The sequence below is a fragment of the Lissotriton vulgaris genome, chromosome 9, assembly GCF_964263255.1.
Source record: "Lissotriton vulgaris chromosome 9, aLisVul1.2, whole genome shotgun sequence".
NCBI classification, from domain to species: Eukaryota; Metazoa; Chordata; class Amphibia; order Caudata; family Salamandridae; genus Lissotriton; species Lissotriton vulgaris.
This window is the reverse complement of record NC_141697.1, coordinates 550,605,688-550,633,541: the sequence shown is the minus strand read 5'-3', so window position 1 is coordinate 550,633,541 and position 27,854 is coordinate 550,605,688. Positions and strand designations below refer to the sequence as shown.

General features: G+C 40.7%; 1 protein-coding gene across 1 annotated transcript in view; it reads left to right on the top strand.

Moving 5' to 3' along the window:
• LOC147691767 (solute carrier family 22 member 6-A-like) overlaps positions 1-27,854 on the top strand; it is a 645,113-nt gene that overhangs the window by 238,878 nt on the left and 378,381 nt on the right. Inside the window, exons 4-5 of the mRNA XM_086936682.1 lie at positions 12,615-12,783; positions 13,014-13,137. Coding sequence (XP_086792808.1) covers positions 12,615-12,783; positions 13,014-13,137 — 293 coding nt within the window. The remainder of the gene's footprint in view (positions 1-12,614; positions 12,784-13,013; positions 13,138-27,854) is intronic.

The window sequence follows — 27,854 nt, the reverse complement described above, 5'->3', positions numbered from 1 at the left end:
TACTCTGTGAATAAAGTTTAGAAGACCCTTCCTGAACCTTAGTGGTGATGGAACCGATTCTCCCCTAACTCGAGTTATTGAAATAAAGCCCTTTTGAATCGGACACCACGGACTCTGCCTCTCATTTAATGCATGACCCTTTGTTTATTTATAGAAATTATGACAGGGTAATACTTTATTTACCACAATAATCTGGTGCCCGAATAGGGACAAATCCCCTTCCCCACGCGCCGGAGATGTAGGTCCAGCCCTAGCCCCCTTCTACAGTCTGACTCGTGACGGACTTTAAAGTGTACACGCCAGCGGGACTTCCCGCTTACTCCCTCAGGCCCACGGAGAAGACGGACTGCGACCAGGCATCCACACGAGGCGGTGAGGATCGCGGATCATCCCAACCAGAGCCCAACACGTGAGAGAGCAAGGTCCGAGGTTTCCGAAGATCCACCTGTTCCGCGCATGCGCAGTATCAAGTTTCCGAGGCCTTCAAGTTCTGCTTCCCGGTGAGTACCACTATTGGGAACGCATAAAGTTCAAGACGGGTTCATTTATTTGAACGCGGTAAAGACGTGTCCGTTCACACGAACACGGTAAAGACGGGTCCATTTCGGTGGGCACGGTAAAGACGTGTCTCTTTACGAGACCGGTATGGTTGTACTGTATTCCAGTGCATAAAGGTAACTGTTTTCAAGTACATGTTTAACTCCATGTATCTGTTTAAACTGTATCTGTTTTAGTGTTTTAATGTTAATGATTGTTTCAGTCAGACTATTTTTGTGTCTATTGTGTTTTCCTGCTTCCTCCCTGCTTTTTGTGTTTGGTTTGCGTTGGTTTCAACATGCCACTGTTTTCGAAATTACGTCAGATAGGGACCAGGAAAGGCATTCTAGAAGAGTCAGTTAACATCCCGCCTTGAGACACACCTGGTCATTACATGTATAATAAGCACGGCCTAGATGCCATATTGTTTTTAGACTTATGGGTAGATTACACAAAAGATTTAGAGGAGAAGTACAGATGTCCTGCCTCAGGAACGTGGGATTCTGAATGCATTATGAGAGTAGAGGAAGCGCTATGGAAAAAGAAATCAAGACCCTCTCAGAAAGATGCCATTGAGTTATGGCGCAAAGAAGCACATAGGAGAACAGAGAAAGAATTCCACCAAGCAGAGAGAACTAAACAAGCAGCGGAAAAAGCCAAAGAAAAAGAACTGCGGGAGGAGGGGGAACGGGTCAAAGTAGAACAGGCTGATAGAGAAAGAAATGTCGTCGTTACTGGTATTTATCCCGTCCTCTCAGAAGAACTAGCTAGAGTGACCCCTCAGAAACACCCCGTAGGTCGCGAACGCCACCACCTGTACCCTATAGAGTACGTAGAATAAAGCTGACAGCATCCAAGGCTTTTATTTCCTCCTATCTAGAAGGGTCCCCACCGGACTACGCAAACGCAGATTTCCCTCCGCCCCCACCAGCGGATCAGCTCCAACAGCTCCAGCAGATCGTGAAAGACGACGTAGGGCAAGGGGCCGTAGGGGGAGGGGGGCCAACTCCTACTATAGATGTAGCAATCGACCACTGTATATAAGGATCCAGAACCAGGAAAGGGCTCAATGCTCGTGATTTCACTAAGACTAAGACAGGCCGTCGCATATTTGGACACACTACCAGACATGAAAGAGCACCTAGATAATATATATCGTTTCATTAGGACAGGGGAGGGACCCGAGAGTATAGCACAGGCCATGGAACACAGAAAGGTGGGGGTTAAGAACTACATCCTCCATTTTATTATTAACTGCCTGATCAGGGAACAAGACGAAGGAGACGGGATGTAAAGCCTGGTCTGATAGAATGGAGTGACAACATAGATGCGAGTCGGCATGATAAACAGGGACAGACAGATAGCATGATGAAGAAAATACGAAAGGAAATATTAGCAACACACAAAGTAGAGTCTGACGAGAAGAGTGGGTCATCAACGGAAGAGTTAGTAGTGGAAAACGAGGCGAAGGACAAAATGAATTATGTAGGCAAGGCACGACAGTTTGACAGGCCCAAGTGCCTCGACTACCGTAAACAGGGGTCAGCTATAAAAGAAAGATATTCCCTTGAAAATCTATTCCAAGCTACTGAAAAAGCCCTGAAACGATGGATAGAGAGCAACGATCTCACACCCCACACGAAATGGAGTTGGCACGGTCAGCCACCCAGTGGGTGTCCAATTCTAATATATATAGCAATGATATAGTGGCCCAGACTTTCTTGAGCCTCCCGCCGAACGAACAGCGTTTGGCCGGTATTTACATGGTCCAACATTTGATAACGTTGTATGAGCATCAATATTCCGATCCCGGTCCATTGTATAAATTACTGGACGACATACTTCTAGAAAGATGGACAGGCCTGGGTACTGACTTAGTTAATGTTATTCTGGATCAACGACATAAGTACTTAAATTCTCTGACCACATGCATGCTTCCCGCCCCACACCACGACAGAAAGCACCTATATGTAGACAGACAGAGCCCCCTACGAGAGGTACATCCCGTCAAAAATGCAAACGGTGAGCTTCAACGAGTGTATTTTTACACCCCCTTGACGAAATTAGAAATACTGGAAATGAAAAAGATGTTGCCCTGCCATGATAAAGACCCGGGGGGGTTTCACCGAGAATTAAAAGACATTCTCCGCATCGGAGATTATACGTACGCTGACATTCTGAAACTATTGAAAGTACTGTTGCCTGCAGGTATTTATGAAAAGCTTAAGGAAAAAGACTGGGAGGTGGGAGAGAAAAAGTTAAGTTGGGCAGAATTGGAGACAGAGGATAAAGCTAGGCTTCCGGGGGTTGGTCTTGGTGACAAAGCTAAAGAACTACCTGAACTCCTAATGCAGGTTTTGCCGAGATTATTGATTACTAAGAAGGAAGATTGGGATGCTATTTCAGCCTGTAAACAAAAACAAGATGAGGACACAAGTGATTTCTATTCTAGATTCGAGAAATGCTTTGCTATTAATAGTGGCCTTAAGCCCGGTAGCGAATCATATCCACATCTTTTCGTGAGCAAATTAGTATAGAATTCCTTACCCTAGATCAAGAATAGAGTACTGAAGGTTGAGAGTACTTGGCAAGCAAACAGCCCTTCACAAATGTTACAAATGCTACAATATCACCAGAACAGGATTAGAGAAGAACAGGATCAGGAAAAGAGACGTATGAAAGAGACAAAAATGAAGGTGCTGGTTGCACAAACGGTACCGGCAAACACGAACAGAAATGTCACGACACCTGTCAAGGGGAACTGTAATTATTGCAAACAACCAGGTCACTATGTTAAGGAATGTGCTATCCTGAAACACAATATAGCCACAGGCAAGACAAAAGAACGGCCACACATTCCTAGGCAAAACAGTACGCAAAATAGCACACAACAGACAATAGCGACTTTTCCACCCCCACCACCGCCTGTTCATGCCACACCGCAAATGTATCAGTACACGCAGTCAGACTATCCAGAATACCAATCGTTCTCATGAAACAGCCTTGAGAGGGAAGTTGGCTTGCCCCTTATTGAGGTTCCTGTAGATCAAGAGGGTCCCTATGTACATAGTCGTGCACTGGGACAGGACAGAAAATTTCTGATTGACACAGGGGCGAGCAGAACTACCATCAGCCATGACGAGGTTCCAAGGGCACCTCTCTCGGGCTCACAGAATGTTTCCCTGGGATTTTCAGGAAAGCCTATTGTTAATGAAGTATCGAAACCAGTCTTGGTTGGGGTTGGTCCACTGTCACGTACCACAGACTTGCTACTTACTAAATCATGTCCAGAAAATGTACTTGGTATTAAGACATTAAAAGAACTAGGAGCAGTTATCTGTTGTTCTCCGGAGGGAGTACGATTGTTCTTACGTGATTTTAAGGGACATTATGTGTTGACAGATTTTGACCACAGACTCCAGAATGTACCACAGCACCTATGGGCACAAGGTCCGACTGACGTAGGTTACATGAACATAACACCACACCATGTCACTCTCAAAGCAGGAGTAGTACTACCACGTATACGACAATACAAGTTACCACCTGATGCCGAAGTGGCCTTATTGAAAATTATTGACAAACTCATTGCACAAGGGGTGGTGGTGGAGACTGACAATTTAAAAGTGAAATAGGTCTGTAAGCATCTAAACTACTAGGAGATTTCCCTGGTTTAAGTATTAGGGTGATTGTTGCCTCATTCCATGAACTTGGTATTGTTACCTCCCCTCTAAAAACTTTATTGTACAGTTGACATAGCGTGGGAGCAATTATATCTCCTAACACTTTATATACCTCCGCTGGGAGGCCATCCGGTCCAGGAGCTTTCCCTCTTTTACTCTCCTTGATCACTTTAAACACTTCATCTTGCGTAATTTCCTTATTTAACCCCCCCCCCATATAATCATCTGAAAGTGGTTTCACCAAGGGTAGCCAGCTTTCTATCTCTACTTTACTTGGGCAGATATCCTCTGTATAAACATTTACAAAGTGATCGTAAAATGCTTCTACGATTTTTTTACTCTCTGTTATGACTTCCCCTGAATCCGCCTTCTTAATCTCTTTTATTTGATTACGTATAAGGCTTTTTTTGGCTTTCCAGGCTAGTAATTTGCCACATCCTTCCCCATATGAAAAATGTGCCAACTGACTAGCTTCTCATCTTTCTTTAACTCTTTGAGCAAGTACTGCTGTGAGTTCTATTTTTAGATCTAGAAGTTTATTTTTAGCTCCCTCTTCCGAGATAATTCCTCCCTGTACAGTTTGACTGGTTTCCCAAGCTCGAATTTCTTTCTCCAAATTAGTGATTTTACTATGATACAACCTCCGCTTCTTAGCCCCCTGAGCTCCCAGTCTCCCTCTCATAAAAGCTTTGCATGTTTCCCAAACTGTGTCCTCCTTAGCTGATCCTACATTCACATCCAGGAAGACTCGTAACTCATCTTTTAAGGCCTCTAGATATTCTTCATCCGCTAAGATAGTACGATCCAGTCTCCAGACAGAGCTCTTTTTGTCTGTTACTAATCCTAAATTTAGACTCACAGCTGAATGATCCGATAGATGTGCCCCTAAATGTTCCACTTTCGTAACCCGATCTTTCAACCTGATATCTACTAAGAAAAAATCTATACGTGAACTATGCTTGTATTTTTTATTGTGGAAGGTGAATCCTGTCTGCTGTGCTGCTTTCAGTCTCCATATATCACACAGACCTTGCTGTGCCATAATCATCCTTAACTTAGCTGTCATTTTACCATTTACTATTGCCCTGTTATTTCCAGTTCTATCCAACTTACAATCTAAAACTGTATTAAAGTCTCCAGCCATAATTATTTTACCTGAAAATTCCATTAATTCCACCTCAATTTTATCTAATACTGTCGGATCATCCACATTCGGGCCATAATATCCAACTATTACAAAAGCTTCCCCTGCCAATCTTAACTTGACAATCACCCATCTTCCTCTTCTGTCTACTAATTTATTTTCGACAACAATATCAACCCCCTTCTTAATCAAAATTGCCACCCCTTTTGTTACTAAATCTTGAGATGTAAAGATGGCATTAGTAATCCACTTTTGAGTACTAAAAATCTCCTTACTTTCATTCTCAGTTAAGTGGGTCTCTTGTAAAATAATCACGTGAGCAGGGGAGTCTTCAAAGTATTTCAATATTGATAATCTCCTCATTTTAACCAGAAGACCGTTCACATTCCATGTAAGGAACCTTAGCTCCTTGTTATTAACCCCACTCATTATAGTTTGCCCATATTTTCCATTTACTTATTTGACGGTGAAAGAGCTCCTGAGGAATATTTGTCTTATTTTCTTCCTTTACCCTCCCCCTCCCCTCCCTCTCCTACCCCTGCTCCTAACCCTACCCTTCCCCCAAAACCTACTTCCACTATCCCCATCCCTCTTCCCTCCCTGGAAAACCCAACCAAAACTCCCAAGGCCTAGGCCAGTGGATGTCGCAGTGGCGGTGCCTCTATTTATCGATATATAATCAGTGATCAGACCATTCTACTCTTAACCATCATGAGACTCATCCAAAAAGGTGTCTACCTCTTCCACTGTACGGAACGTATACATCTTATTTTGCCACATTACTTTCAGGAAAGCAGGGAATTTCAACTGGGCCGTTGCCCCTATTGCTCTAAGAGGTGCCAATCGTTTTCCTAATTCCCACTGTCTACTGGCTGTAGCAGGTGACAAATCTGACCTGATATCAACTGCAATTCCGTCCACCAATATATCCTTTTTCTTAAGAGCTGCCGTCAGAATCTTTTCTTTTAGAGAATATGTCAAAAAGTTAATCAGAATTTCCTTGGTTTAGTGCGATTTGGATTAAACCGGAAGGGGTCATGATGCACTCTCTGAATGCCACGTAGCAAAATTTCTTCTGTCTCTACTATCTGCAATTCCTTCTTCAACAGTTGCACTACAAAACTTTTTATATCTGACCCCTCCTTCCCTTCAGGCACTTTTAAAATTTTCAGATTATTACGTCTTTGCATATTCGCCAACCTCTTTATTCTCTCATCAGATTCTCTATCTCTGAATATTATATTCTCAATTTGCTTACGGTTGTCCAATATTCTTCCCTGCATAACTTTCATCTCTGTTTCAATGTCTTCCGTATGAGTGCTTAATTTGTCGATTTTATCCTCTAGTAACGTACATGTAGCACTTATACGTTCCTGGTTTCTTCTGGAGGCTTCAAACCCTAAATGAATATCTTTTTCCAGTTTCCTTAGCAATGCCAAAACGGACGAATCTGGCGTATCTAAATTATCTTGCTGAGCCCAAAAACTGCCCTATTTCGGGTCCTTCCAGGGGTATTAGCGTGTTTCCACTATTTAAAGTGTCACTTGACGTTGTTGTAGGTATATCATCTCTCATATCTCTCATTTACTAAGTCCAACAGTTCATCTGAAGCTTCTGACACTCCTCCTGTTATATCTTGTAGTTGTGGTACAGTTACCTGTTGGGAACCCTCCTCATTAACAACATCTGCAGCCATGCTTATGTTTTCCCCCTTATCTGATTCCATCTCAACTGCGAGTACATGAAAGGGATTTGGAGTTGAGAGAGTTGACCAATCCTGCTCTTCTTCTATAGACTCAGGCAGGGGCTGCGCTAACTCGCAGGTAAAGTTTTGGGCTTGAGATATAGGATGTGGTTTCAAAACCAGCACCTTAGGAACCGGTTTAAAATATGAGTTTAGCGAAAGGGTTGTTGAAAGTTTATATCCGGCCCCTTTTTGCCTCTTTTTTTTTCCTTTTCTTAAAGGGCACTCTTCAGATTTAATGGAATTAACTTCTTTTTCAGCGCCCTTTTTAACGCTTTTTTTCAATTGCAATGTTTTGGGTTTTCCCAGAGCAAATTCTTTATTTTCTAAGTTGTTGGAATTCTCAGGTTTGTTGCACCTTAGTAAATATCTTGGATGCCCCAGCAACTGCCCCTTCGCTCCTGCCCCTCTGCTTACTTGTTTTAATTCTGCCTCCACCTCCTGTGTAGACGCCAGTAATCCTGCAGCGCTTCTCACCACCGGGGGGGCAGGGGGGGAATTAGTGAGATTTTCTTCTCCTCGCCCTCGACCTCCACACGTCAGTGTCCCAATTTTTGCTAGTATTCGGCGCCCTCTGCCGATACCTTGAGCAGCTCTCCTCCAGCTCCCGGCCGGTGAATCCAACGAAGTAGGTGACTCCGCCTCCTCACTCTCTGCAGCCGGCTGGGCTGAGGTCTCCGCCATGCGCTGCAAAATGCCAGCGAGCGGCCAACAGACGGGCCTCCAGAATTGCCCGGTAACTCGTCTCGAAAATTTTTACAGGCGAAGCCTGCTTCCCGGGTAAGTAGACTCCCTCCTAGAACCACGTATGTGCCCCACAGCTGACTGCTAGCTCATCTCGGCACCGCCGCTGCTCCGGACATCCACGACCTGCTGACTAGCCGGCCGCCATGTTTTCCCCAACCCTTCTTTTCCTTGAACAGCAGGCTCCTCCATCAATGGATACACAAGATCCTAATTCTTGACTTGACTTCGCTGATTTCTTGTGGCATGTTTATGCATAAATTTCTTCATGGGCTCTAACGGTAACTGGCCATGCTTGAGGAACGGGTGTGCGTTTCCTTGTCTTTATTCATGTTGCTTGTTTGTGCCTTATACTCTCTTTTTTGTTTCTCCCTTTCCTATTTTTCGCTCAGAGTTACTCTTTTAACTTGTCTTTTTCTGCCTTCTTCTTGTTCTCATTCCTTTCTCTCCTTTCTCTCCTTTCTCTTCTATCCTAATGGCTAATGTTCATAATATTAAACTTGTTTCTCTTAACGTAAAAGGTTTAAAACACCCAGTAAAACGTTTAAAAATTTTAGAATATTTAGGTAATTCTAAGGCTGATATTTGTTTTGTCCAAGAGACACATGTTGATGATAAAGTTTTAAATTATATGAGCAAAAAGTGGGTTGACTCTATTGTCTCTTCTCCTGCTAAAGGTCAAAAGAACGGGGTCGCTATTTTCTTTGCCAAAAGATTACATTGTCAAGTTTTACATAAGATTTCAGACTCTGAAGGAAGATGTATTATGGCCAAAGTTAAAATTCATGACTCCATTTTCTTTTTGATTAATGCGTATGGCCCTACAGCTGAGGATCCTGTTTTCTGGGCTACTGTTACGTCTGAAGTTCTAAAGTTGGGAAATGTTCCATTGATTGTTGGTGGAGATGTCAATGTTTTTGTGGATCCCTTGTTGGATAGATTATCTACCTCTCGATTTAGACCATCCAAGACTTTTCATGCCTTTAAGACTTTTGTTCAAACCACCAAGTTAGCGGATATTTGGAGATTGCACTATCCAACTGGTAAAGAGTTTTCCTTTTTCTCCAATCCTCATAATTCCTATTCCAGAATAGACTATTTTTTACTTTCCCCTTCCCTCATTCAATTTGCAAATAATCCTACCATTGGTACCATTGACATTTCAGACCACGCAATGATTTCGTTTGTTTTAAATGTTTCATCTTCTTTTACTAAACAGTCGAGATGGCGTATGAATACTGATATTGTCCTTAATGACACTCATGAACCCAAACTGTTCCAAGCAATTCAGGATTATTTTACATTCAATCCGGAAGGCTCTACCTCTATTACTACTCGATGGGATGCATTTAAAGCCTATGTCAGAGGTACTACAATTTCTATTATGGCTCATGAAAATAAGAAATTTAATTCTAATGTTAAATCTTTAGAGAAACAAATAGCTCATTTTGAACGTCTATTTATTATGTCTAGTGATCTTCAATATAAATTAAAGCTACAAAAGCTAAGGTATGAATTTAACGCTATTCTTAGTACAAGAGCTGGGATTCAACTTTCTAAATCCAATGCTAAATTCCGCTTTAACACCAATAGGTCTGGTAGACTTCTGGCTAATTATTTACATATTAAACGAGATAAAACGCAGATTACCTCCATTTAATGTCCTCAAGGTAAAATTGCACTTTCCCATAATGATATTGTTCAAGAGTTTTAAAATTTTTATTCCACATTATATAATAAACCTGATTTTTGTGATGAATCTATAATTGATGCCTTTTTAAAACTTTCTGATTTACCTCATATTTCTCCCTCTGATAAACTTGGGTTAGATTTACCTATTACTAATGATGAAATCCTCTCTGCCATTAAATCGCTTCCAAAGAATAAATCCCCTGGTCCTGATGGTATCCCTGCCGAAGAGTTCCAACATCATCTTTTACCTTATTTGTACCAGATTTTTTCTCATTTTTCTTCATCGGGTACCATTTCAGGTTCTTTTTCTGAAGCATTAATTGTTGTACTTCCTAAACCTGATAAAGACCCTACCCTTATTGCTAATTATCGTCCCATTTCTTTGATTAATCAGGATTGTAAATTATATGCTAAAATTATTGCCTCTAGGTTAGCACCTGTCCTTCACTCGATCATCCACCCCGACCAATCTGGTTTTATGAAAAATAGATACTCTGCTAATAATACGAGAACGTTATTACATATTATTGAACAAAGCTCCACTATCCTTATCCCTGCTGGTGTTATGGCATCAGATGCTGAAAAAGCTTTTGATAAAATCCATTGGCAGTTTTTATTTAAAACTAATTTTGGACCATCCTTTATTCGTATGATTTCTGCTTTATACTATGCTCCCACTGCTCGATTGTTTATTAATGGCCAGATTTCTAACCAATTTTCCCTTTTCAGAGGAACTCGTCAGGGTTGTCCCCTTTCCCCTCTTTTATTTTTATTGGGAATAGAGCCATTTCTTAATTGCATTCGAAAATGTGACAACATTCATGGTATTACTATCAATGATATTACTGTTAAAACTTTAGCGTATGCTGACGATGTGTTATTATTTATTAGTAATCCTGTTTCATCTGTTCCATTTTTGCTTGATATTATTTCTAAATATTCCACTGTGTCTGGTTATAAATTAAATGTTAGTAAAACTGATTTTTTTCCGCTAAATATGTTATGTACTCCTGATATGTTACCTTCACCAGATATCGTTTGGCAAAAGAGTAAATTGAAATACCTTGGAATATTATTCTCATCATCCCTCCATGCTACCTTAAAATTGAATTGTGAGTTCATTCTTGAGTATATTAAGCAAAAAACTTCCAAATGGTCTTCCCTTCATCTTTCCTGGTGGGGGAGAATGGAATCTATTAAAATGACTATTGCCCCTAAAATATTTTATTCTCTTGCTATGATACCAACTCAATTTCCACTCAAATTTTATAAAGATATTGACAAACTATTATCTAAATTTCTATGGAATAATAAGCCTCCCCGTATTGCTTAAAAAAAATGAAAGATTCCAAAATGTCAAGTTGGTTTTGCCCTACCTGATTTCTTTTTGTATCATAAGGCATTTATCCTTAAACAAAGTTCGTTATGGTTTAATATTTCCCCTATTGTTACTCCTCCTATCTGGCTTCATATTGAGACATCCCTTGTAAAACCTTTTCCTTTACTGTTCTTGTTAACCATGTCTCCTGTATCTAAGATTGTACATTCTTCTTCCATAATCAAATCATCGAGATTAATATTTAATGATTTAGATTCAAATTTTGAATCCCCTTTACTTTCTACAGTGCATTTGTCCCTATGGCATAGTGCCTTAATCAAATTAAATAGGAATATCTCTTTTTGGTCTTCCTGGATCGCTAAAGGTATTTTTTATCTTAAAGATGTTTTCTTGGATGATGCATTTATTCCATTTACTCAACTCCAATCGAAATTCAATCTGCCTTTATCAGATTTGTTAAAATATCAATTTCTTCGTAATTCTATTTTAGATTCCTTCCCAAATGGTATTCCTTCTAAAAAGTCAGCTGATTTTTTGATTTATGTCAATACTGTTTCTTTGTCCTCTAAAGCGGTGTCTGTATTTTATAAGAAACTTACTGTATCCTTAGGTTTCAATGTTGATGCAATTTCCACTTTTTGGAATAATGAGTTATCTTTATCCATATCAACTGATTCATGGTCATTAATTTGGACTAATTGTATTTCTGGTTGTTTACCAGTGTCAATTTATCAAACCAATGCTTATATTTTATTTAATTCTTTATGGACTCCATTGCGTTTATTTAAAGCTAAATTGTTACCATCTAACTTATGTTGGCATTGTAATTTGCATCCTGGTTCTTTACGTCACATGTTATTTGATTGTCCTACTATTAGGAAATTTTGGTCTGAAGTATGGAGTGTGATATTGAAAATTTTACCTCTTTCTGATTTACCCTCCTATAATTTAGTCATATGTAAATCTGTTGCTTTGAGTGTGCCCCTTGACGATAATGAAGCAAAATTATTTAATTTTTTGATTTTGGCTGCGTTAAAATCCATCACTTTTTGTTGGAAGGATGCTACTTCTCTCTCAGTCCATGCTTGGTGGTCTTGGATTATCTTTACAAGAAGAGGTGCTCAATTATCGTTACAAGGTGTTCGTCATAATTCTTCACATTTTCAATCTTTTTGGTCTCCTATAGATTGGTATGTACAGTTATGATTCTTATTTTCTTATTGATAATATCTTATTGGTAACTCTATTTATCTAAGCTGTTATGCTATGAAATGTATATTTCCCTTTCCCTTCTATCCCTCCCCTTCCTTCTCTTTTCCCCTTTATTAAGTTCTCCTTTGATTGACAATAATATATTGCGATGTATTTTACTGATGACTGTATTTTTATGACTGTTCTTATTCGCTTCTTTGTAATTTAATGAATTATTTTTTCACTTTTTTGTATGTATTTATGTATTTCTCCATTGTCAAAATTCAATAAAATCTTACTGGACTAAAAAAAAAAAAAAATTATGAAAATTGTGTAAATAAAAAAAACATTCTCAATGTAGCAAATGTGATGGAATCTTGGATCGGAATTTGAGGGAGCAAACCTTGTCTAAGCAAAGCATCGTCATCTCTCAAATTTGAAATATATACTTGGCGCATTGTTGGTGACAAAAGGCGAAATGCTGGTCTAAAGTTATGCAGGGCACTGTTCTCCATAACCTCTTCCCTTTCACTCCTTTAGTTGTTGAATGGATGCCTACTCGGGGGAGAAGCATCACAGGGACCATCCCAAGCCATCTTTACACAGTTGGGCTGATTATCCTGGCAGGATTGGCATACATCATCCCATACTGGCGTCACCTTCAACTCACTGTGTCTGTGCCATTCTTTGTCTTCGCGACCTACCTCTGGTATGTGCCATTTAATTAGCTGCTAAAGTAAGAATTAGTTCCAATAAGTAATTGTCATGTTTAGCCTGTAGGCCACAAACTGTGTTTTCCCAAATGCCAACCCTACTTGCTTCTTTTATTGTAAGAGATGTTGGCAGTCCAGTTAAATTAACTGAATTTCCACAAGGATCGTACTTTCACTAAATGTGTTTCAAGAAAGTACATTTCCACTGTTCAAACTGTTTTTGCAGGTGGATTCCAGAGTCAGCACGATGGCTAGTGTCAGCTGGGAAACATGAACAGGCCGTAAATGTTCTAAAGCGAGTGGCAAAATTAAACGGGAAGGCAAAGGAAGGCAAAACACTTTCTGTTGAGGTAGGAAAACCTTCATTTCTGTTTTCTTGATACTTTTCAAATAGGTTGCAGGCTATTGCAGTGGGGAAACGTGGTCTAAAAGATGCAGAAGCAAGCCAGCGCTGCACTCATGGCATCTAGATTTCGGCCAAGAAAAAAAGCCCTGGTAAAATCCTGTAGTTTGAGTATAATCTAGCTGATTCTCTGTAGTCTCTTTCTCCTGTGGAAAGGATGGAATTCTAGTGTGTTAGGAGGCAGGAAACTAAGGGACATTTCTTGCTTTGCATGACACAAGTCGTTGCAAGTCAGTACAAGTCCTTAAGTGGGATTTACTGAGCCATACAAAGCCACTGGCTAAGTAAAATTGATCTGACTGTGACTGTTGTGGCCTGGTCCTGGAGCCGGCATGACCTTACTCCTATAAGGATTATGAGTAACTTGACCTGAAAGTGACCGATTAGCAATGTTATTTTGTATATATATTTTACTGTGCTGATATAATATTGATTCAAAAATCTATAATTTGTTTATATGTATGATATCCGGTTCATTGTGGTAACAAATTAAGATAAAAATACACTCTATTTTGAAAAATAGGTTTTGGGTTTCTCTCAAGTTGGGTCAATTGCTTATAGTCCATGTTAGTACTCTGAAATATTTAACACATGATCCTCTAGTAAAACCTGACTGCTCTTCGACACTCTACCAAGCCCGAGCTAAATATTTATTATTGTGAATCTAAGGACCATCTTTGGGATATTTTGATATTATAAGATAGGTGTTATAGGGGTGGGAATGGGCATTCCCATACATCCAGCCATGTCTTTATACACAAGCCCAGATTTACAAAAATATATGAACCTGGATTGGAGCCAAGCTGGTGCACTTATCCGACAGAAGAGTAACAAAGGGAAATATCTTTAGTTCTGATCATCATGTCTTCTTTCCTCATGTGCTAGACATAGAAAGATTATTATGCCTCAAAGGATTTTGTTTTTGTGTTTAAATGTGTCCCTTCCTGAACAAAAACAATCATGCCCATAACATAGATACCTTTACACTATTGTACAAGGGTGCATGCATTGGTGCTAGGCAGCACACAGTGTGCCAGCGAATGGAGAGAGCAGAAATGCTCCACATCTTTGTACATATGGAACATTTCCACCCCCTCCATTTCATGTAACGTAGTACCGCATGTTGGTAAATCTGCCCCTAGGTTCATTACATGGTCAATGAATCCTCCATCAGCTCTACATCTTCTGCAATACAATCTGTAATGTACTGAGCTTTGATGATAATGGTAATTGGGAAGCATGGCATGAGTAACTTGAGTGTGGTCTATGAGAGGTTGTGTAAATTCTGGAGTGACATTGCTTCAAGCTAAAATCAGGCTTAATGTTTTCAGCCACATCACGAAACCTGGGATACCCGTGTAGCTTGGTATTCTTTCAAGAACACTTTTTTTAGCTACACCAATTTATTTAATGTTGAGTGACTTTCTGAGCCAACTTGTGCATGTCTAGTGGCTTAACCCTGTCAGGCTCCAATCACGTCCTGGCAGTAGCCATATTTAAAATTTCTTTAGAAAGTGTGCTAGGTTGGAGTTTTTTCATAGTGCAAGGAGAGATTTTTCTCTATCCTTGTGGTCACCTTCAGGATCAAAAGAGCTCTTGGATCAGTCAGGTACAAGAATGGGAACAGTGCTGCAAAGATCTGAGATTTTCAGCCAGGCTTAAAAGGACTCAAGCCACTCAATTCTGACCCCCAAACTTTCAGACTCAGAGTTCAGATTCTGCAAGTAGTAGCTCATGAGCCACTGGTAGCTATCCAGCTACCTGTAAGTAGATATCCTAGGTGCAACCCAGAATAGTAAATGAGAAGTGTTTGTTCAGCTGGATTAATTTATTCTTATCAAAATTGAAAAGTGTGTTTTGAAGATGAAAGTGTGTGTTTTTTCAGAACTCATAAACTGATGCTTGGGGAAACATTTTTGGTATTTCCAACATATATTTAAAGCTGATATTTGAGTGATAAATCATGTGGCGTTGGGAGACCTATTGCTAACATTATTACTGTGGTGCCAGATGCATTGCAGCAATGGCTGGTATGTATAACCCACATAAAGGTATGCCAAATTTGCAAAGCCTTTTTTATATTACTGCTGGCAACCCTGCTTCATGCACTGATGTGGATACTACTGGCAAACATGAGCAGGATGGCCACTGATGTACTGTTGTCTGATGTGCTATTATAGCACTAATACTAGTAGCTCGAGATGATTTGCAGTGAACATAAGTAGTTCTTATTACAGAAAGGGTTGGAGACCCCTATCTAAACTAAAAAATCTGGCATTGGTACAGTAGGATTTTTGACGTGTGACACCTGTTCTAGATTATTCCTACCTTTGTTAAGTGGCCCTGACTCATCCTAAGGTTCTGGGGTGAGACAGTTTGTGCCTGGCCAGCTAGCGTTGAAGATGCTTTCTGTTATGCTCCAGAAATAAACCTGCTGTGACTCACCTGCAGCCTCCGAGTGACTTACTACAATTTTGGCGACGTTTGTAGCTGGTCAGTTGCAGTCTGGCGGCTTCTGGCGATTCCTTGATGATTTTCCTTCGTCCTGGTGAAGTCGTGCGGTGAGAGCAAACCTGACAGCAAAATATCTTCAATCTAATCCATCGTATGCAGTGTGCCTTCCTCTGGCTACTTTGATCTCCTTTAAAGCAAGTTTCTGGCAAGTTTAATTGACTTTTTAAGATTCTGAGTAGCGCGAGCTGTTTAAAAGGAGCGAGTGCCGCAGCGCGAGCTCCTTGGTAACAGTTGATGTTGCTAGGCTCCTGACGTCACTAACGTTGCTACTTCCTGTCTCTTCAAGCCTCGCTTTGGATTATTCTTCTCTGCGGCGGCCATTTTAATTGGTCAATTCGGTGTTTCAAGCCTCGTTTTGGAAATTTCTTCCGGCGGCCATTTCAGCAGAGAAAATCAGGCGTTCCAAGCCTCGTTTTGACAATACTGTCTGTGGGGGTCATTTTGAGTCTAGGAAATCGATGTTTGCTCGTTTGTTTTCGAAGTATTAATTGCATACCAAGCCTCGTAGTCATATTTACCAGAGGAATTTAAAATCGACATGTTATTCATGATGCATCTTTGAGTATAGATATGGCACAACAGATAGTAGTTACTTTACCTCCACAATTCCTACCTGAACCAGGGATTCCAGAAATACCTTGGGAAGACTGGTTTATAATGTTTGACAATTATCTTGAGGCATTAGATGGGCAAGAATTTTCTGCAAAGAGGAAAAAGGCTATTCTTTTAAGTACCCTTGGCAAAGAAGGGCAAAGAGTTTTCAGATTCTTGCCGATAGCTTTAAGGGCTAATGGTCAGGAAATGCCTGACGAGTTTAAGGAAGCTGTAGCAAGGCTCGAAGTTAGATTCTCCAAGGAGGAGAATCTTGTTATGAACCGTTATAAGTTTTACACTCAACGATAAAAGGACTCAGAGTCAATTGATGATTTTGTAGCTCGTTTGAGAGAGTTGTCTCTTAAGTGTAAGTTCGGTGCTATGAATGACAAGCTCATAAGGGATCAGCTAATCGTCCAATGCTCTAGTAAAAAAATTCAAGAGAGACTTTGGGCGGCAAAGAATCTTTCGTTAAAAGATGCGATTGATCTAGCAAAAGTGATCGAACAATCTAATAAATGTATGAAAGTTCTAGATTCTCACAAAATGTCTCCACAACAAGAAGTCTCAGTAGTTTCCGAGAAGAAGAGTACTGCAGAATGTGAACACTGTGGAGGAGAAAGTGTTGCCGTAGTTAGGAACAAATCCAAGGCTCCAGCTAAAAATACTTTTTCCTCAAATAAATTATGTAATAGATGTGGAAGCAATACTGATTCTTCTGAGGCAAGGTTTTGCTTTGCTGCAAACAAAGAATGTCTTAAGTGTGGCAAGGTTGGATACTCTTCAAAGATGTGCAAATCTAAGGGCAAGCAGAGAATTGCCATTGTGAATGACTCTGTATGCGACAATGAAACTGAAGCCAAAAGACTTTTAGTAGTAGATGATATCGACTTGGTTTGTGAGGATCCTAGACAGAACAGACCAAAGGCAATTTTCAAGATTGACTCCAATGAAGTGTCGCTGATGGTGGACACGGGGTCGCGTTATACCATCATTCCAAAGTCTACCTTTGAATCTTCTGGGAAGGGACAATTTTAGAAAGGAGTGACATTTCTCCTAAAGATTTTAATGGCCAAAGGATTGAAATTCTTGGTTACTTTAAGTCCAAGATCGCTTTTGAGAAAAGGTCTACGTTTGGAAAGGTTTATGTCTCTGTTGATGGCCCTCCTATTCTGGGATGGGTGCATCAATATGACCTCTATATCATTATCAATCCCAGAGCCAAGAACCAGGTTATGGTTGTTGAAGATGATTCTATTGAAAGCATTCTGAGGGAATTCAATTCTGTATTTAAGCATGAGCTTGGGAAACTTAAAGGTTATTCTCACCTTATCAGGCTTAAAAAGAATAGTGTACCTGTGCAGCATCGGGTGAGAAGGGTTCCTATTTCTATTCGTGATGATGTGAAATTGCTAATTGATGAGATGCTTCAAAGTGGGGTGATAGAACCAACGGAGGCCTCGGCATGGGTTTCTCCGGTGGTCATTTCGAAGAAACCTGATGGCAAATTGAGGTTCTGTGTTTACCTCAGGGCACTGAAGAAGTGTGTTGTGGCTGACACATACCCTTTGCCTCACATCAAGGAGATGGTTTCTACTCTGCAGGGAGCCAAATTTTTCTCTAAGCTTGACCTGAAGAGTGCTTATCATCAGGTTAAGCTACATGAGACCTCGAAGCACCTCACTTCCTTCATTACTCCGGAAGGAATTTTTCGGTTCACTCGCCTTCCGTTTGGATTGGTCTCGGCAGCGAGTGTATTCCAACGGTTGGTTACTGAAATTTTCAAGGGGTTGAAGAAAGTGGTGTTCTTCCAGGACGATATTTTAATCTTTGGTGATTCTGTGGCTGATAATAATCATGTTCTCAAGAATGTTTTGCATAGGATTTTGGATACTGGCCTTACCTTGCGTAGGGAAAAGTGTTCTTTCCTGGTCCAAGACATTGGATATTTGGGTCATGAAATATCAGCTAATGGGGTAAAACCAAAGAGGTATCTCCCAAGGCAATCCATTCTGCTCCTTGTCCTGGTGATAAGGATCAATTACGCTCATTCATGGGTTTGATTGAATATTATTCTAAGTTCGTGGAAACATTTTCAGAAAAAACCTTACCCCTCCGAGCTTTATTGAAAAAAGGGTGTAAATTTGTATGGGGACCTCAACTTGAACAGTGTTTTAATAGTATCAAACAGGCTATTTGCAGTGCTAAGGTTCTTGCTCCATTTGATACTAAGAAAACATCTACTTTGTTGGTTGATGCAAGTGCAACTGGCCTTGGTGCAGTTCTCCTACAAAGGCATAGGGAAGGGGATAGGCCTGTTGCTTTTGCTTCAAGGACACTTTCTTCGTGCAAACAGAACTATTCTATCATTGAGAAGGAAGCGTTAGCTGCAGCTTTGGGGGCTCACCATTTCCGTACGTATTTGTGGGATACCCGTTTCAATCTGAAGACCGATCACAAGCCTCTCATCAGAATTCTTTCTCCTGGTGGTGCAACTTGTAGTTCTCCCAGATTGGAAAGGTTAGCTTCGAAGCTGCAAGAATACCACTTTGATATTTCTCATATTCAGGGGTGGAAGAATTTCCAAGTCGATGGTCTCTCTAGACTTCTGTACCGTGTATTATCCAATCCAATGGTGATTTTACTCTTGAGGGTACAGAAGAAAACATTGCTTGCATTAAAGATGTACTCTATCTTAGTGAGAGTTCCTTTTCCCGTCAGGATTGGGTAGAAGCTATGCTTAAGGACACTGTTATGCAAGAGGTCATTCAGATGATAAAATTGGGCTCTCGACGGGAGAGCTGTGTGCATGTTTCTGTTCGCCCCTTTTTGAAGGTTATTGATGACCTTTCAGTGTGGGAGGATAACGTTGTAATGCGGGGCGACAAATTTGTTCCTCCTGTTGATCTAAGAGCCAAGCTTATTTCCATTGCGCATGAGGGTCATCTTGGCCAAACCTTAACTCAGCGAAGAATCAAGTTGAATTTTTGGTGGGCTGGGATGGACTCTATGGTATCCTCTTGGGTTGAGGATTGTCCTACCTGTAAGGTGGCGGAGAAAAGATTAAAACTTGCTGTGGGTTCAAGTTTAGGGAAGTTGCAATTTCCTGAGGTTCCTTGGCACACCATTTGTTTGGATTTTATAGGGCCTATGGAGGAGTTGCCGGCTTCTCAGCAGTGTGCTGTTGTCATTGCTGATTGCTTTACCAACTGGCTTTCCGTTGAGTTTTTGAAGGAAATCACCACTGACACTACCTTAAAACATTTAAAATCTTTATTTTCTTTGGAAGGTTTTCCTAGTGTTATCATTACTGACAATGGTACGCAACTGGTTTCACACAATATGTGTTCATTCTTGTCTGACTGTGGTATTTCCCATCATAGAACCTCCCTCTATAATCCCCAGGGAAATGGCTTGTGTGAACGCATCAACAGGTTGGTCAAAGGGACAATTCAGATGGCTCTTTCTAAGTGTTCACCCGTCAGTGGTCTTGTTCAAGAGATGGTTGGTGCCTACTGTACCACTCTTCATGGTGTCCAGGTCAAGTCTCCCTTTGAGTTGATGAGGGGCAGGGTTCCCAGTACCATGTTAACTCCTTCCTGGCTTAAGAAAATGGTCCTTAATTCTGACTTAGCCAATTCTGTTGATGCTTCTTCTTTGGGTTCTTCCGAACGTAGTACTATTGCAGATGTGGTAAAGGATGTTCCTTCTAGGCTTTCAAAGGGTGATCTTGTAAAGGTGAAGTCTGGTAGAGTCTCTGGTGGGTTGTCAAAATTTAGGCCTTTTACTGTAAGGAAGGTTTTTCCTAACTATGTCGTTCTTTCTAATGGAGAGAAGTGGAATTTGAGACGTGTAGCTCTTTATCAGAAGGGCAGTTCTTGCACTGTTTCTTTGGCCACTCGTTCTGTTTCTGGGGAGGGTCAAATTGACTGTAGTGATGGTTGTAATGGGTACATGTTCATTCCTTCTCATGTTCCTAGCACCTCAAGCTCTGTGCCTTTTCCGGGGAGAGGTGATGGTGGGGAAGATGCTCCTGATTCTCAACTCTGTAGTGGGTTGTCTTACCAAACTTCTGTTCCTCCTTGTGCTGTTGCTTCCCAGGTCACTTCCAGGTCTCAAAGGTACCGCAGGCCACCATAATATTTAAATGATTACTGTTGCGATTAATGTGTAGTGTTATGTTTTTTTGTTGCCTTAGGGTGAGGAGATGTGTTATGTTGTCTTGCTTGTTTAGCATGCTTTTCTCTATTTTTACTTGTTATGTTTCTTGCTTGTCTTTGTTTTGCTATCTTCTTACTCTGCTTCTTTTGTTTAGTTAATATTTTGTTTTGTTTTCCAATGAGAGGAGATGTGTTGTTGATTATTCCTACCTTTGTTTCTATGCTTTACTTTGCTGTATACCTATGTCTTTTGTTCTAGAATGTAAGTGGCCCTGACTCATCCTAAGGTTCTGGGGTGAGACAGTTTGTGCCTGGCCAGCTAGTGTTGAAGAAGCTTTCTGTTATGCTCCAGCAATAAACCTGCTGTTACTCACCTGAAGCCTCCGAGTGACTTACTACAACACCCTACCAAATAAATCCATACTTGGCTTGGTAGTTGGGTCTGGGTCCCTGAATTGTGTTTGCTATCTCTTCAATGGTAGATTTCTTGGCGAGAGAAGAACGAACCATGAAACAGTGACCTTTGGAGTAAATGGGAGGCAGAACAAAGAAGTCAATCTCGCTGAATTTCAATATGTTAAACCAGTTAAGCTGGAATCTATACAGGCTTCCCTCCCTGTCAAATTGTGTGATCATAGGCAAACGTTTCATTTCAAAGACCCACCTATTTCGTTCTTAACACATATTAAAGCACTTTTTAATTATTTGAGTTCAGAATGTGTGCTTTACATTCTTACCTTATGTTTGATTTAATAGATTATATTGTTGATCCATCTATAATTAGAATCAAGGCCATGTTTAGGGTTTGCATGGCTATTGATTTGCCTCTTAGTTCACTAATGGCATTGTCGGTAGGTGGCAGTAATGAATGTTTCTAAGTTATGCTGATAGAGAGCATAGGGACCTACTAGCTCAGTTTACCATTCTCACCTGGGGCCCATACAACATTCACACTTTGAACTTGCAAACCTGCCTAACCAAATACTAAATTTAGTCACCGTATCAGTTTGCCCAGAGGTTCGATTTAGGACCTATACCTGTAAACCTTGACTTACCAATCCTTGTCACCTTACTATAAGTCCTGTGAATCAGAGAGTTAGAAGAAACAGGCAGTATTTAAACACATTTACGTTTTCTGTAATAACCACATACTCAGGGAAAGTTTTAAAACCTTTATTATTGAGAAATTTTCCGAGTCAAATGAATAAAGGCCACAATCTCGTGACCATAAATTTTACAAACAAGAATATAACCAGTAGGACATAAAGTTTGTAAGAAATCACAGTAACACCTTTAGACATTGGTACCTGGGAAGGGTGAGAACGGTAAAAAGCAAGAGGACATACCACATGGATTATATTTACCTAGAATGGTGCAATGACCAAACCTGGTCACGGGCTGTGGCAAAGAGATTAGGACCAGGCTCCTGACTAATCGGGTGCCCATGGGACAAGACAGGTACAGATCAGGACAGGTGAACTCAGCTAAGTGCAACGCCAGCGTCACACCTCTCTCTCTAGGAAAAGCCAATTAGTACCCCTATTAGGTAATCGTTTCTTCTGACAGAGTGCTCCGCCAGCACCTCTGTTCTCGATCGCCTATTGAGTGCGTTGGGTCAGTGACAGGTCAGCTATTTTGACAAGTTGGACAATTTCTCTATCTAAACCTACCTTAGTTATACCATTTCAAGGGCAATGTACCACCCTTAAATGTTGCAAATCTATGTGTTCCCCTTCAGTGATTGGTTGGAAAGACGAGGAGAGGTCATCACACCATACTAAGATGATGTAATTTCAGTTTGATTCATATTGATTGAATCCCCACCCACAATTTACTTTCCCATGATTTTATTCCGCCCAACAATACTCTTCAACAAGTTTGATACAATGTATATGATTTCAGTTCCTCCAGAGGTCAGAAGGGCATTTTCTCATAGACATCGTGGGTAAGATGCTTCTTGACCGAGGTTCAATGCCAATGCCTCAGCTATTTCAGAGTCAGAGTGCGCATGTGCGGCATCATCCAAGATGGAGGATGTGACAATGTTCAGGCCCAAAGTACGAGCAAGTAACAAAGTCAAAAAGAAACATATTAGAATACAAAAATAAATGAATGCACTGTATACCATTAGCTCTACTCTAACCCCATTACTTTATCTTAACTTGTGCATTAATAGTTAAGCAGAACGAACAAGCTTAGTACAAGCTGCAGCATAGGCGTTAGCATGTGAAATTAAAAGCAGCCATTTCTGGCACTAGTGCGCAGAAGCGAGAAATTCCCTCCAAGTCAGAAAGACGTCACACCACGTGAGTGTGGCAGATGCAAGCGCAGTACAGTTCCTGTGTTTTTAGCGGCCATATCAATACATTTGAGTTATTGTTAGTAAAAGCACATTGTCAAGCTTCCCCTAGATACTAGAAATGTCATGTAGTGCAGATGTTAATGAACAAAACATGTTGGTTAATATATTATAGGTTATTTAGAGAGGCTCAGTACAAGCAAGTTTCTATATATGTGAAACCTTGGTCCATCAATCCCCTCTTTGATGATATTTTATATCATCACAAATTAAGGAACCAAATGCCAACTTCAGCATTCTCCTAATTCAATTTCTTAAATTACTTGGGGAGTATTCTTTTTACCATTATTCGGATAAACTTTCATTCGCTTATATATGTCCCCCTTTAACTCTTCCATTTGAATCTCGCCAATTTTCCTTTCTTCATTTTCTCATTAATAGTGTACCTTTTTCTATTTGTGCAGCATTTTGCACCAAATCATTATCACCAATATTTTAGTGATATTCCCATTATTGGCATCAGTACTTTACCTGCAATACTTCTACCTAAATTAGATATCCAAGTACTAATAGAGGAGAGACCATCAATTAGTCTCTTCCATCAACTTCCAGTGGCTTAAGTTCCTCTTCCAAATGAGCAATGTTCCTTACTTACCTTCCAAGGTCAACACTTTTGTCAGTTATGTAAGTGTAACTCTCCGCCCTCTTTTGCTAATAATATATCAAGAGCAAGTCGATTTAGTAAAACCATTGATCTGATCGCAACCAATTCGGTATTGATCAATAAGAATCCTCCAGCAGTGTCAGTCGATAAACGAGCAACCACTGTAGACACTTTGCAAATTCTTTGAGTATTCAGAACCACTCCCACTGAAGGTATCAATGCACTAAATATATCACCTACAATTTCGGCAAAAGTAGCTCTTTTATAACGTGTTAGTTCATTTTCGTGTTTATTGCTTCCAGTGATTCTTTTTACATGGTATACCTTTGGGAATACTATTCCGAAACAGCAACTCCCATACCAATGATCAGACAGCTTAAAGTGAGCTTTCTTCCCACAAATGTAATAGACTCCAGGAAATACTGGATCAGTTCCCCCTTTTAGTCCCCAACCCCCATTTATGAGGAATTGTGTTCACATTCACTGGAACCGATGAATACATTGTTATACTCAGTTTTCTTTGTATGGAGACAGATTTTCCCCATCTTTTCAAAGTCCAAAGACATAGCAGCATGAGGTTTGCCAATTGCCATAAATTCTTCCCTTTCAGCCCATTTGGGTATCTGGGGTTTCGTTTCAGTGGCTTTTCTATGGAAATCCTGACTCCTTTTCTCTACTAAATTTAAAAAAAAACTTCTCCTCATCGTATAAATTGCATGTTAAATTGTCTTTATGTGCATCAGTTATATCTATTTCTTTCATTGTTAGGAAATATCCACCAAAGAACAGTATTCATTCTTCTACGTATTGGAATTTCAGGAAAAATAACATCTATGTTAGAATAATAATTCTGCAACCTTCCAGTTTTATAAAACAAACTAGTTAATATGCTACAGGAAATGCAATAGGTCAGGGGTAAATGATGGTAGGTAACACCTTCAGCTACGGAAATAGGTCATTTCATACAGACTTAACAATCACTAATCTGCATAGTCTCTACATAATGTACTAACAGACTAGCAAATACATTCATTTCAGTTTTGTTTCTATTTCTAATGTGATGTAATTCTATCTCATCTGGTGATTCTAAGTCTACTCTAACTTGTTTGTGGTGCGCTATCTTTCTGTGTATACTAGTGTCATTTTGCTTAGAAGCCATCAAGTACGGTATTGCTATTGTCAGTCCTAGCCATACTACAAGTACTATCAATACATTACATATACATATCCTACAACATGTCTGTATAGAACTTATTTTCGGGTTTGAGGGTAACTCTTTTATCAGCCATTTCTGATTAAGGAGGCTTAACCAATCTTTGAGAATTTACACAGAATACACCTGTGATTTATCTTAAGTTGGCCTCACTTCTTCAATGTATGGATCATCAATCAACTCTTCCTCACTGTCATCACTGATTTCCAGATTCTCGAAATCTTCAAGGATGATATACGTCCATTCAGGGCCTTTGGATTTATTGTTCAGATTTTTCAGGCGTGGACTTCTCCTTCTTTGATTGCTTGTGGATGGTTCAGTTGGACTAGTTACTTCGTCCACCTGTTCAGGTTCTTCATCTATTGCCACTAGGCGATATTTCAGTCTCTTAACAAAACCAGGCCATTTATCACCTTTTCTGAGTCTTTTAGCTGGCACTGTGCTTTCTCGTTCTTGAAGTGTTATTTTGTTTTCTTAAGTTGTGGCACAACTTGATTTTTGTCATCTTCAGGTTTCCTTTCTAACTCACCTTGTCCAGGGCTTATTACTGTTGACTGTTCTGCCTGGATGGATTCTTCTAGTCTAATCTGACCTGATTCAGGATATGACTTTGTTGGGCCTGGAGTTTTTTCTTCGTCCTGAACCCGTTTTACTAATCCTGTCTGGTCAAGCACAGATCTTGCAGATTCTTGATTGTCTTCCGTCTGTGCATTTTGACTAGTACCTTTCTGTCCCTCCTCAGACAATGGAGTTCTGGTAGGTGTTTTGTTGGTCTGAGTATATTTCTCTTTCCTTATATGGTCCTCCTCGTGATTACCATTAGCTTGGATTTCTGTAATCTGACTATGTTCTTCTATACCTATCTCGTCCTCACAATCAGTCTGACTATCTAAGTATGTTTGGCTTCTTGTTCTCACTTTGATTTCAGGTATGTCAACCACTGGGATCCATTCATCCTGACTGGTGCTAGGTTGCTCTTCATCAACTACTGCAAGATCAACTTCTTAAGACCCTTCAGCTGCACAACCTTCAGCCTCAACTTCGTCAGGTTCTGGTATTCGTTTGGTGTGGTTCGCATGGATCCAGTTGGGGATTCCCTTGCACTTTACAGCTGTGGTGGTAACCAATATCACTTGTTGTGGCTCTCCCCACCTTGGTGCTAGGCAAGAATCCTGAGTGTGATTCTTTCTCACTACCCAATCTTCAGGGTTCAAATCATGTGCTGGAGCTGAATGTCTGGCTTCTGCGTCTTCCCCAACCTGGTGAGAGATAGAACGCACTTGGTCAGCCAACTCTTTGCAGTACTCCAATTCTAAATCATCAGATATATTTAACAGCTGATGTCCTGGCACACAGGCTTGCCTCATTGCCCTTCCCATGAGTATCTCATGAGGACTCAAGCCTGTTTATTTATCTGGAATGCTTCTGAGTCCCATCAGGACAAGAGGTAAAGCATAAGATATCATAGATAGTCCTAGAGATGAATCCACCAATAATGGAACATGTAGACTCACTCTGACTTCGATTCCAGAGATCAGTCACACTGAAGTAGACATGCTTCTTATTTTAATTAAATCTGGATCACCGACTGATCTACTACCCGACACGATGATTGTGCCATTGGGCAGCATTCTGGCTCCAAGCCTTAGAGCATTGATCAATATCTCCCTCAAGGAAGGAAGGATCTCTAATGACTGGAAAATGGCGGTAGTGAACCCCATTCGCAAAAACACCGCGCTACCATGGTCAAACCTTAATAACCTGTGTCCCATATCCCTCCTACCCTACATCAGCAAGATGATGGAGAGACACGTCAACACTCATCTCTCTAAATTCATCGAGGCAGCGGACGGTCTGGACCCTTCTCAATCTGGGTTCAGGCCAAATCATAGCACAGAATCAGCTCTCCTCTCCGTGACCAATACCATCCGAATGGCACAGGATAGAGGAGGCTCTATGATTCTGGTGCTATTAGATTTGTCCCCTGCCTTCGACACGGTGTCTCATGACATCTTGATCAGTCGTCTGGAGGGAGTAGGAGTGCAGGGTACTGCTCTATCATGGTTGAAAAGTTTCATCTCCAACCGATCCCAAAATGTTCGCCTGGGCTCCCACTATTCCACCTCCAGGGAGCTCGCCAAGGGGTTTCACAGGGCTCATGTCTAAGCCCCACATTATTTAATGTGTATGTGGCCCCCCTGGCGAAGGTCACAAGGAAATTTGGGTTCACACCAATATCCTATGCAGACGACACCCAGCTGCTGTTCCCATTCCAAAACATGACTTCTGCAGTAAGGAATTCCTTTGCTGCTGGAATGAGAGCCATAGCTGGATGGATGACCTCCAATTGCCTACAGTGTAATGTGGGCAAGACGGAGGTCATGCTCTTTGGAAATGCCCCACTCCTTTGGTCACCTGAGTGGTGGCCTCCAGAATTGGGTACAGCTTCTTGTCCCAAGGAAAGTGTGAAAAATCTGGGTGTCAAGCTAGATCAATCCCTGGTGCTAAAAGATCATGCCACACAGGTCACGGGAACCTGCATGAGAGTCATTGGCCTACTCAGAAGGGTTTTCCCCTACTTAGCAGACTATCATCGGAGAACATTAGTACAAACCTTAGTTATGAGTAGGCTTGACTACTGCAACGGATTGCTCATATCCGCTAATGCAGAACAGCTGAAGAGACTGCAGGTTGTTCAAAATACTGCTGCCAGATTGATCCTTAATGTTCCTGCTAGATACCACTTATTTCCCCTACTAAGCAAGCTACACTGGCTTCCTATACGTCAGAGAGTACAATTTAAGATATGTTGTACCACCCACAAATGCTTGTACGGAACTGGCCCTAGGTATCTGACTGAAATCTTTCAACCAGATCAACCAGGAAGAACCTTAAGATCTGAAAATCAAGCTCTGCTACAGATCCCTAGGATCAAAAGAGAAAGACAAGGAGGCCGAGCCCTTGCATTTAGAGGTCCTACTTTATGGAATTCATTACCCCTCTTCCTAAGACAAAATTCCAATCTTGCTACTTTCAGAAAATGCTTGAAGACGTACTTGTTTCCTACCCAGCAATCCTAGATATGTCACACAAACTCTCTGTCCTTACTTATCGTCGGAACAACACAGCGCGGAGATATCTCCTTGGAGATCGAATTCCTGCGCTCTATAAGAAATATAAATAAAATAAATAAATAAATAAGGCCATTCCAATTGGGTAG